The 12830-nt window shown below is 36.7% G+C and overlaps 1 protein-coding gene across 1 annotated transcript in view; it reads right to left on the bottom strand.

Annotated features, from left to right (window-relative positions):
- 5-HT2B (5-hydroxytryptamine receptor 2B) overlaps positions 1–12830 on the bottom strand; it is a 114456-nt gene that overhangs the window by 20273 nt on the left and 81353 nt on the right. The window contains exon 4 of the mRNA XM_073079522.1: positions 5794–5923. Coding sequence (XP_072935623.1) covers positions 5794–5923 — 130 coding nt within the window. The remainder of the gene's footprint in view (positions 1–5793; positions 5924–12830) is intronic.

A 12830-nucleotide genomic window follows, 5' to 3' on the forward strand; every position in this document is an offset into this window, starting at 1 on the left:
AAAAGCAAGTGATTATTAATTTGAATATGCACATACCTTTAGAAAATTATGTGCTCTAGATTCGACTTTAAAGCTGCTACAAATGTATGGATTGTGAATGTTCTAGATTGATTTATCAATAATTAATAATAAATTGGATTGATTTATTCTCTCAAGATTATACGAAGGTTTTGAAGATGGTAGAACTCTTTATGGTTCGATTCCGGCGGCACCACCGCCACACCCATTGTTCCTCATAACAGCAGTGTTAAACGTTGCTGTTATGAGTTGCTGTGTCGTGGTTTGAAGGGTGTGGTAAGGTAGACGTACTTTTCCGTGGCGTTCCAGCTTAGTCCTCAGGAGTAGCAGCGCATCTGTGGCCGACCTCAGGTAGGAATATCTAATCCTATCCTAATAGAAATCCTAATAGATATCCTACCTGGGATTTTGGGATTGATTACAGATGTCCATTGGCGGCAGTAGCCACTTACCATCAGGTGGACTGCATGCTCGTCTGCTACTCCTACATTATAAAAAATATATATATACGAAAAACAGCGCATTAACAGACCTTTTAAAACCAGACTAAATATAACATACCCTAATTGCCATCTGATATTAATTACATAAATTGCTCTCCATTTGCTCTCAATAACGAGATGCAACCGACCGGGTGGTCGATGTCATTGATACGACAACCGCCGTTTAATTAACATTTTCACTTAATATCTTTTACATTAATGACAATTTGTGTCATTACCATTATGGGCATATATATCTTTGTGTGTACGTGCAAGCATGCGTGTGTGTACTATAGTTCCCTCTGGTGTATATTGTAATACGTTTTTCCTGTCGCCCGTGTTGCCCTACGCAGTTAATATCTTTTACATTAATGACAGTTTGTGTCATTATCATTATGCGCATCATCCGTAAGTGCATGCATACGTGTGTGTCGTACAGTCTCCTCTGGTGTATATTATAATATGTTTTCCTATCGCCGTGTTTACCAACGCACTTTATACCTTTCACATTAATTACAATTTTCTGTCTTTATCATTATGCGCATCGTTGGTAAGTGCATGCATGCGTGTGTGTAGTATAGTCCCCTCTGGTGTATATTATAATATGTTTTCCTATCGCCGTGTTTACCAACGCACTTTATATCTTTCACATTAATGGCGATTTGTGTCATTATCTTTATGTGCATGCGTGGGTAAGTGCATGCATACATGTGTGTACTATAGCGAGTTTACGCTCACACGCGCACTTCACACACACATACGACTTAGTGCAGTCTCACACTTATGTATTACGCATTCTACCACCGCAATGTGTATTTCTGCCTAAAAACCTGGTGATAAACGTTGTTTTGGTTTTGGTTTGATCGATGCGGTACGGTGACGGACGGTCCCAAATTAGTCCAAAGGGGTAGCAACTTTCCTTCTGTGTTCCGCTATGAAGGGTGTGGTAATGCTTACGAAAAATGTGTCTCAATGTAGTACAAAGGTGGCCAAACTTATGTTGCCAAATTCATGTAGGAATCTCATTTCATCTAGAGTTTATCATTTCATCTATGGGACGCAGTAGCCACTGACTATCACGTGGATTGCATATCGTGTGACACTACAATATTATAAAAATAATGACCCGGCAAATGTTGTGTTGCGATAAAAATAAAAAAATGTTAAGGGTGAACAACCCTTATTACTTAGGGCTATGAAAAATAGATAGTAACCGATTCTCAAACCTACTGAATATGCATATAAAATTTGGTGAAAATCGGTAAAGCCGTTTCAGAGGAGTACGGTAATTAATATTGTGACACGAGAATTTTATATATAAGATGTCAAGATATTTCATAGTAGACATCAGTATTTGAGGATTGTAACTGTATAACTGACAAGAATATTTATTGACCGTACTAAGATTCTGATTGAATAAGTCAGCAAATGTTTGAAATTGTACTAGAAATGATAATACCGGAATATCTGGTCTTCTACAAGCCTTTATATTTAATTATCTAGATAGTCTATCTATCTAGATTATAAAGTTTGAATCGACAAAGTTGGATTAGTCTCAAAATTGGTGGCCATTTAGGAGGCTTTGTTTTTATTATACTGAAAAATGAATGGATTATTTATTTGGACCTAATTTAGATAGGTCATGTAGATAGACAGATTCGTCTAATTAAGACTAATGTAGTAATTTGAATACCCTGTGTCTGATTTCTTTCCCCTCCTACATACATTTACAGGAAAAAAGGGAGTGATATTATAATCGACCAGCACCAAAACTAGCTTGCATATGAAAGGATTTACAGAAAGTATGACAATAATAGCATGTAGTCCACCTGATGATTAGTGGCTACTGCTGCCCATGGACATCCGTAATCAACCCCAGGTCGGCCTCAGATGCGACGCAACCTGAGGACTAAGCTGGAACGCCTCGGGGAAAGTCTTATTTACCACACCCTTCAACTCAGAACAGGGCAGCGCTTAACACTTGCTGTTATTAGGCAGAAATTGGTGTAGCGGTTGTGCCGCCTGAGTCGAACCACAAAGGGTTTTTCTACCTTAGTATAACAGTATGTACATATATCTAGACTCCATGATTTTTATATTCCCATAACCCATGTCAAATAGGTCAACCCATGTCAATAGATAAATTTAGTACTTATTTTATATTCAGGATTCTAATTTCACAATATATGTTTGTTAAGATAAGGGTTAAGTATAGAATTGATTGACATTAAATAATTAATTTTAATAGTTATTCGGTAGGTCATTAATTTTTAGGTATCTATTTATTAAATGACTCTTTCCGTACTCCAAACACTTAAACTTAAAACTTTCTGCTTAACTGGTCAGTATGATTTGACGGCTAAATGTGGTTTAGAAAGCTGCACATAATTTTGATACTAGAAATATCGGTGGAGTGGCCTGGTATTCAAACTCCGGAATAATCAAGAAGTCCACCTGCTGGTAAATGACCACTGCCATCCACCTGTAATTAAGAACGGTTGATCTACTCAAGTTGTTCCATGCATATATTAGTACGACTCAGGGCTCAAGACTAAATTGTAACGCCTCACATACGTTGCTTACCGTACCCTTTAAGTCAGAACACCCGCCTAATACTCCGTTATAAGAAAATCGGCACAAATATATCATCGTCAACCCATTACTGTCCCACTGCTGGGCACGGATCTCCTCACAGAATGAGAAGGATTAGGTCATAGTCCACCGCGCTGGTCAACTGCATATTGGTAGACTTCACATACCTTTGATTTTTTTTAAATCTCCCAGGTATGCAGATTTCCTCACGATGTTTTCCTTCACCGTTTAGCAAGTGATAATTCATTCCTAATACGCACATAACTTTGGAAAGTCAGAGCCTGGGATGCGAAACTCGGACCCCTCGATCAAGAGGCCGAGCTTCTTAACCACTAGGCTATCACTGCTTACTATGTATACTATACAAATATAAAAATTATTTATAAATATTTCACTTTCCAGACGAGACCGCAAACTTTGAATAATTTAATATACAAATGCCAGAAATTTGACCCACAAGGTTACCAAAACTAAATTCTTCGGTAACTTTGTTGTAGAAATATTTACAAGCCTCGGATATTTATTTGTTCGAATTGAAGCCCGGACGAATTCAATTGTATAATATTACGATTTTTGACGATGAATTATTTAGTTTTGTTTAAATATGCTTACAGAATAAATAATAAATTACAATTTCAATTGTGTTAAAGGTTAAGATTTACTGGTAGATTACCTATACCTATTACCTACAAGATTTTTTTAAGTGGTCGGTCACAGATGAGTTGATACTTCAAAGGACTAAGTTGTAACGCCTCGAACAAATATGTCTCCCTTATCACAACCTTCAAAGCGTCAGCGCTGAACACTGCTATTATAGGGTAGAAAATAGTGAAGCATGCTTATTAGAAAATATTTCTATCACTTACTTGAATGGCGAAGAAAACAACGTAAGGAAACTTGCATGCGTAAGCGTTAAAAAATAGTTCTCAAAAATGTGTGAAGTTTCGTATTAATAGTTGCCCAGCGGAGTGAATTTTAATTTAAATCCTTATTCTAGGAAGATACGAGTATATCAGTTCAGTAATTTGATAATTAAGGGTCAATCATAATAATGACTACAGAAGTTTTCGGTCAACAAAAGTACGTGAATAAATATATTTGCGTTAAATTTCATACATATTCGTATTTCATATTACAATAATAAAACTATAACTACTTTGTTGATCCATATTACAATAACTACAATCAGGTTAACCAAACACTCGCAACAATAATAACAGAACAAACTTTATTTCTATTATGTTTATTGGATCCGAATTATTTCGGTCATTAGTTTCTAGTTCGAACGTGATTTTATCAGAATATTTTATTACTAGTTTGTTGCTATGAAGCATTTTAAGTTAGTCTTTAATATCACTTATAAGTTTTTTCTACCTAATAACGGGAGTGTTTAAAGCTGCTGTGTTACAGTTTGAAGTGTGTTCTAACAAAGTCATACTTATCCGAGGCGTTTCAACTTAGTCTTCAGGAGAAAAATCTGTGGCCGACCTAGGAGTATACCTACCTACCTAGGAGTAGGAGTAGGAGTTCAGTATCTGGTGTTGATTATAGATGTCGATGGTCGGTAGTTGCTACTTATATATAAGTGAACCGCCTGCTCGTATGCCACAATTACAAAAAAATGTTTACTAAGAAAATTGAAAAAGATTCCAGTATAAATAAATAGACAGTTCAAATAACTATCAGTAAAAATTCAAAGCTTAATCAATTACGCACCGTTTTAATTAAAGCACTTAATTTGAATAACCACCTATTGGTCGGTTCAATTGTTTTATTTTCCCGAAACGCTATTTATTATCTTTGGGAATAATTTATTTTATTTATCAGCCATTGTGTAATCGTAACTCGAAATGCTGAATTAATTCGTTTAGTTAACCTATTTGGGCTTTTAAATGAAATATTGCTGTTTTTTATCAGTGATTTATTTCTGTTGTGGTATCTACGTAAAGTGGGTATCAATTAATTATTCCTAACCGCGGACCGCTTTTGGATATGCCCGTATCTGATTTATATTACAGTGTCTATAATGCCAGGAAAAATAGAGAGTCCAACATTTCCTTACATTATGTATGGAAATCACTTTTAGAAGAAAAAATGAAGGATTGCGTCACCAATTTTCACCAGTAGTAAAAACCTATTAGACAAAACTCATCTTTTCAACTGGTGGTCCGATATTCAATCTCCAGGTACACATAGCGGGTTTTTCAAAGTTGTGTATATATAATAAATGAATTGTCACTTCCTATACTCTGAAGGAAAGTATGAGGAAACTTTCACGGCTGTGAGTTTGTCGACATGTGCGGGAAGTTAAATCCGCGATAGCCTAGTGGTTGTAACACGGCCACCCGATCGGGGGGCCTGAGGTATGTCTAGCCCAGGCACCTTTGACTTTTAGAAGTTATGTGCGTATTAGAAATTAATTATCACTTGCTTTAACGGTGAAGGAAAACATCGTGAGGAAACCTGCATACCTGAGCAATTTTAAAAAGTTCTCAATGGTATGTGAAGTCTACCAATACACGCCAGCGCGGTGGACTATGGCCTAATCCTTCTCATTCTGAGAGGAGACCCGTGCTCAGCAGTGCGACAGTAATGGTTTGACGACGAGGACGTCCACAAATTCGCACTCACTCAGCGCGGTGGACTATGGACACGTGTCTTCTGTAATATGTGAAAGATAGTAAACTTTATTGAAACTTACCTTCGAATACATGAGACTTAACGGCAGACTCATAGCTGTTGACAAAATCCATACGAAGACGATCTTGATGGTGACTCTTTTTCTCGTTTTATTTCTTCCGAATCTCATGGGGTACCGGAGTGAGAGGTACCTGAAACAAAGATTCATCAATTAGTACACAAACAGGTATATGAACTAAAACATGTAGCCGTGTAGACGTGGCTCAGTGGCAGATTTACATTTGCCGCCAGCATAGATAAGTATAGATATCTCACCGCTTAAACAATGGCTTAAACGGCTGACATTTCTGTCAGCCTTTTAATGGCCGTCATGGTGTAATTTACGCGGAATAATGCTGACATGCGCAGTTAAGACACGAAATCGAAGAGAAAGTGCGAAGAAATATGTTTTCATTCGTAAATGATGGAAAAACTACATTTTTTAATATTTTTCATACACGAAAATAGATGACAGTGACAATTTCAATTCTCAAAACTGGTTACATTTTCTTGTTAGGAGTGAGTAATCTTTACTAATCTATGGCCGCCAGTGAGCTATTCAAATATTGTCGCCCCTACCAATCTCTATGACTCGATACCCCAATTCAGGGACGTCCGGACTAGATAAAATCATTATAAATTAACAGTAGTACGCCGTCTATTATATACTCAGCAAAGCAATTTTCATCCAAGATAAATTTGCCGCCCTAGCCCCCACTCCATTCATTAGTAGAAGAGTCATCTAGGGTTTTAACTCCCTTTTTATCATTACTACACAAATTCCAAACATTTTTATTGATAACATAATACCGGAATTTATTTGTATTGTTAATTAAATTCCCTAAATATAGAAATAACTAGGCCTCACATTCTTCTTCCCTATTGCAAATGAATTTTACAAAATAGTATGACCTATAAATCGCAATTCCGTAAGTAAATATTACACTTTTATTACATTTCGTCATAATATGGAGTCATAATATTGGGTTCAAATATTTGATACCACATATTAAATTCTTTTCATACATATCAAATTGGAGGGTTGAAGCTGTATGTATAGTATAGTAAACTATGTATGTAATGTTTCATTTGTAATATACATTTTAGAACACTGCTTAAAGTACAGAGCCGTTACAATGTTGGTTTTTCTGTGTACCTATTGCACGTGCTCCCATTGTGTTTACTTTGAAACGATATCAAAAAAACTTTACGATATTATTCAGTAGAGTCGAGCCTCCAGAGTATATTTATACCATATTTTACTCCGCGAAGTAGAATCTTTGATTTACACTTTTAATTAAACTATCATTCTTTTATTTGTTTGAATATAGGTGCAAAGTATAATAATATTGTGGTGTCTATATTCTTTCCAGCGAGGTATGCAAAAAACTATTTTTTAACCGACTTCAAAAAGGAGGTGGTTATCAATTCAGCCGGTATCTTCTTTTTTTTTTTGTTTATGTATGTACACGAATTACTCCGCCGTTAGTGGACCGATTTTAATAATTCTTTTTTTATTGTATAGAAACAAGCTGGAAGTTGGTCCCATTTAAATATGGTTAGGATCCATCGATGGGTTCTGGAGGAAATGAGGGGAACTCCTCCACCCATTTAAAGATAACAGCCATAACTTCGCCGTTAATGAAACTATTTTAATGCCTTTCATTTCGTATGTATACAATTACTACAAGTTTGTCCCATTTAAATATGATGAGGATCAGAGTAGGTTCTGGAGACACGCTCATATTAGACACGCTGTTTACATCGTTATCCAACGAAATATATTGAGCGCCGACTTCAGAAATATGTACTAAACCAACATTTATTTCATTATTTTTTTACTTTTTAGTGACATAGAAGTCGGTTGTATTTTTTGTTAAAAAGTTTTTTGTTTTTTTTTTTAAAGTACTTATGATATAATAATTGATTTGTTTTAACATTACGGCTTGTGTAGGTGCAACACCCACACAAAAATGCGTACATAAACACCTACACCAGAGTAATTTATTAAACTCTTAACCTTTCCTGAGCAATGTCGCGGTGAGAGACTAGTGTGGTATATGGAACTCCTTAGAGTCGAGAGTCTGAGAGCTCTCGAGCCAACAGAGCCGGGTTGGGAAATTGTGACGCAAGTTCCTATAAAAGTTCCTGAGTTTAGCTCTAAAATATGAACCTAAGTTTACGCTTTATAAACACTTATTTAGGGATAGTGTTGTACCTTACAACTACATTATTCAAACGATATATTGCTCTTGTATTTTAAGTAAAAGAACCACTAAAATTAAAATGATTTAAAATAAAAACATTGAAAACGGTTCTTGTAAAGTTTTCGCGTGAAAATTAATCGTAATTGACTAAGCCGTTTCCAAGATAAAAATCAGTGGTAAAAACTAATTTCACTTTGTATAGTAGACTTTATATAGTATAAACACTAAATTAGCGTGAAAATCATTCAAAATTAATTTAGTTCTCTACAAAATTGTATTGTACAGAGGAACAAATAAATACCCAGCCGACAATTTAAAAAATAAGCTAAATACTGCAACTGTTAAATAATGTAAATCCTCTTGCCCGACTGCTTAAAAATATACCTATACCTTTTTTTTATATAATATAAGGGTAGCAGACGACCATGCAATCCACCTGATGGTAAGTGGCTACTGCCGCCCATGGACATCTGTAATCAACCCCAGATAGGATTAGATATTCCTACCTTAGGTCGGCCACAGATGCGCCGCTACCCCTGAGGACTAAGCTGGAACGCCTCGGAAAAGTCTGTCTCCCTTACCACACCCTTCAAACCAGAACACAGCAGCGCCTAACACTGCTGTTATAAGGTAGAAATAGGTGTGGCGGTGGTGCCGCCGGAGTCGAACCACAAAGGGTTCTACCACCTTGAAAAGTGGCTCTCGCAATTTAGACGAATCCAGTGACACATGTTTAAATCCGTCAAACTGTTTGGGCGTGGTATAGAATGAGACATACATACATACTGTTAGATTCGGCCCGAAGCCCAAAAATGTATGATTTCCGCGGCCGATAGAACAAATAAGGAACCGAATGTTCCTCTCTTCGATGGACAAGATGATCGTGTCCCCAAGAAGGTTAAGTGGACTGTATATACGAAAATAAGATGCAAAGTGCTATAGGGTCGCGCACTCACCTGCTGCTGATGGGCGCAGCCTCTTGTACTAGGTATAAGGCACCTTCAACTCACCCTAAGCTCAAGATAGCTAGTCTTACCTCGGAATGGTCTACCAGTTACCTTCACCTTCTTCCTCTTCTCACGTGGCGTCGATCTTACAGCATTTTGCACCGCGAGCAATGAATTTAACGCGAATTTAAAAGGAACACACGAATACGAATAGTGGCGTCTACTTCGGAGTATAACTAAAACGAAAAAATTCCGCGAGCGCGACCGATGACTCCGAAGCTTCTCGAACAAGTTTATCCCGGTGGCGGCATACACCACCGCGAACGACACGAATACGACGATCTACAACGAACTAAAATTCAAACAAGAATATCTATGCTTTTAATTGCCAGCCTAAACATTAATACCAAATTACATACGACAGATTATTAATACGTAGAACCATAGACAAAACTGAACACATACAAACGCCCAAAAACATTACTCGTAATCGGGTATCGCACTTACTAAACGTGGAAGCTTAAGCACAGATATGTTATTATATAGCTGTATTACAATAATTACCTAGATGCATTCGTATAATATTGCAATAACCACATACGTATGAATAATATATGTATTACGTATATTCCAAAGTGGAAGTCTGCTACACATATTAATTATTCAACCCTAAATTAATACATCCATTGTTCTAAAGTTCATACTAAGACTATGCAATTACTACTATTATAGTTACATACAGCTATGCAATCTTCGTGACGTTCTCGTGTGTGCGATTCTCTAGGGAAATTTACCGCAGCCTGAAACCACAGGCTTTATGGACGCTCAATGTATCTTGTGGGTTTCGGGATGGGTAAGGAAATCTACTGCAGTAATTGTTAGGCATGGAATGTGGAAGGGCTTAGATTTGAAGCGATCTTAGGCCTCAGAGGTTAACGTATTCCTGATTGGTTTAAATATGGCATCTGGACCATTAGTATCAGTTTTTACGTTTTGATAAAAGTACCTGTTTTTGTATTTGTTTTACGTATTTGCCCATACATTTCCAATCAGCGCCCCTAGCGGATAGTACCAGAACTGCAACTGGTGTTGCAAATATTCATAGGCGACGGTGACTGCTTTCCATCAGGTAGCCCGTCTGCCTTATCGTTAGGCAGTTAAATATAAAAAAAAAAAAAACTAAGCGTACTGTTCTGTATGGTGTTTATTATATATGTCCATGAGCGGCTGTGGTTATCTTTAGGTAGTGGAACCTTGTGTGGTTGGACTCGCATAGGGCCACCATCACACCTATTTCTGCCTAATAATAGCAGTGTTAAGCGCTATTATTAGGCATCTGTTTGGATCCGGAGAGCTGCTGTATTCCGCTTTGATTCCGTACTTATCTGAGTTCTAACTTAGTCCTCAGGGGGAATTCAATCTTATCTAAGATTGATAACAGATATTGTCCATACAAGACTGCATGCTCGTTTGTATTCAAAATCAACGGAATAAAAAATGGGAGGAAAACAATAATATATTCATATTCATTTATGAAGGTGGTAGAACCCTTTGTAGTTCGACTCCGGCGGAACCACCGCTACACCTATTTCTGTGTTATAACAGCAGCGTTAAGGGCTGCAGTGTTCTGGTTTCAAGGGTATGGTAAGGGAGACGTACTTTTACGAGGCGTTCCAGCTAAGTCCTCAGGGGTAGCGGCGCATCTGTGCCCGACCTCAGGTAGGAATATCTCATTCTATCCGATCCTATTGATTACAGATGTCCATGGGCAGCAGTAAACACTTACCATCAGGTAGACTGCATGCTTGTCTGCTACTCCTATTATTATAAAAATATGCCAAAATATTCATAATCATATTTTGACATATATTTTTTAAAACATTTGTTTCGTGACATTAGTCCTAGGCAATATTTGTAACTCGATACGTGAAGGGCAAGATATAAGTAACTGTGCCGAATGAGAAAATGTAATACAAAAAATATGAGCAACCCCCAAGAGATACCAGATTGATAAGATGTCGACGTACACATGACATTATACAATTTTCTCATAAAAAGTTGGTTAATATGAAGGCGAATGTATTGGACAGTTTTGTATTACTATACACAAAATGACTTATGACCTCATTTCTTATTTCCGCAAATTTATGTCAATTGTATCTTATGTATATGTCACAGAAATATAAGACACGTTTAATCTTATTTAATGTTGATATAATTTATTTAGGGATTCATTAATCTAAAAAATATTTTGTCAAAATATTATCAGTTTTGAGACAACCTGGAAGTTTTTAATGTGGTAGAATCCTTTGTGGTTCGACTCCGGCGGCACCACCGCCACACCTATTTCTACCTAATAACGGCAGTGTTAGGCGCTGCTGTGTTCCGGTTTGAAGGGTGTGGTAAGGGAGACAGACTTTTCCGAGGCGTTCCAGGTTAGTCCTCAGGGGTAGCGGCGCATCTGTGGCCTTTGATTACAGATCACCATGGGCGGCAGTAGTCACTTACCATCAGGTGGAGTGCATGCTCGTCTGCTACTCCTATATTATAAAAAAAAGTGTTAACATCTGTTGCCATTCTTAAACCATTTCAATCTTGCTTATAATTGATTACAGATGTTTGTGACTGCAGTATTATTTATTATCTTTAAAATCACTTTAATTGAGACGTTTTTGATCGCAGACCTGAAATCAAATATTATTTTCTTTTCCTTACAAAAGTTAAAATGAAGTGTAAAATGTACGTTAAGGAACAAATCAGTCACATAACGGGTAACTTCTGTGGCAATTTATTTTTAGAGCAATTTACGAAAATAAATTGGTTACCGCTTTCATAACATTTTAATTAAATTTTGGTACCCAAAGGAATAATTCAGTTTCAGTTGCTTGGCGAAAACGCTAGCGCGATTTTAGCTATGAAAATAAACTGAAATAATTGTGTGAATTAATTTTATATATCAGCCTAAAAAACTAATACTTAAAATTATGAATTAAAAAAAACGAAAAAAAGGTTTTTCGACGATATAATGTCGGAACGGAATCTCTCACTTAACACGCCCTTCAATGCAGAACACAGCAGCACTTATCACTGCTGTTATCAGGCATTAGGTGTTCCAGTGGTGCTGCCGGAGTCGAACCACTAAGGGTTCCTTCAAGCTTCCTAGTCCTCCATTATCTTTCCATCCGTCTCTTACGACTATCTCTAGAACCTTAATAAATATACAATCTGTTATGCAATCGACAATACAAGTATAATAGGTAGAAAATCTGTTATGCAATAAGACATGATTGAGTTATCCGCTTGATTGAGACCTCTGAACTAAGAGTGGAGCTTACCTCGGTCAACAAATAAGTTTGGCAATACAACGAGGTAATGCTGCTAGTGTCTTGAGTACACTACCGCGGGGCAGCGGTCAGGTTCATTTATTTTATTTATTAAAATTTCAGTTATTTTTTTATTACTGTAAATATTTTTATTTGTTTTTTTAATTTTGTTTTAGTTATTATAGTACTTTAAATTACTGTAACAATGATGATAAAATGCAATAATTAGTGTTATTCAGTTTTCATTGGATCTGGAGGCACGGCAGTGCCTCCGCCAAGTCGAGCCAAAAAAAGCGTATGTTTGTTCGTACCCCACATCAATCAGTAACGACATCTTGCGATTGTCACTTCCACGTCTTCCGGGTAAATGGTCATTAATCACTAGCTTATGGCTTAGTCCAATTTATTAGAGATTTCTTTCGCTATCGTGGGTAGGTATTGATTAAAAGTCGGACTTCTTATGTGGTATCGTAAACTTATTACTTAACTTTTTGTTAACATTTTTAATTTGTTCGAAATATTTACAAAATGTGTCTTATTATTTTAGATATCCTAACAAATTAATAGAACGTTAAAAGTGGA

The sequence above is a fragment of the Epargyreus clarus genome, unplaced genomic scaffold (assembly GCF_041222505.1).
Source record: "Epargyreus clarus isolate Ecla_fem2 unplaced genomic scaffold, WU_Ecla_fem_2.2 ptg000014l, whole genome shotgun sequence".
Taxonomy (NCBI): domain Eukaryota; kingdom Metazoa; phylum Arthropoda; class Insecta; order Lepidoptera; family Hesperiidae; genus Epargyreus; species Epargyreus clarus.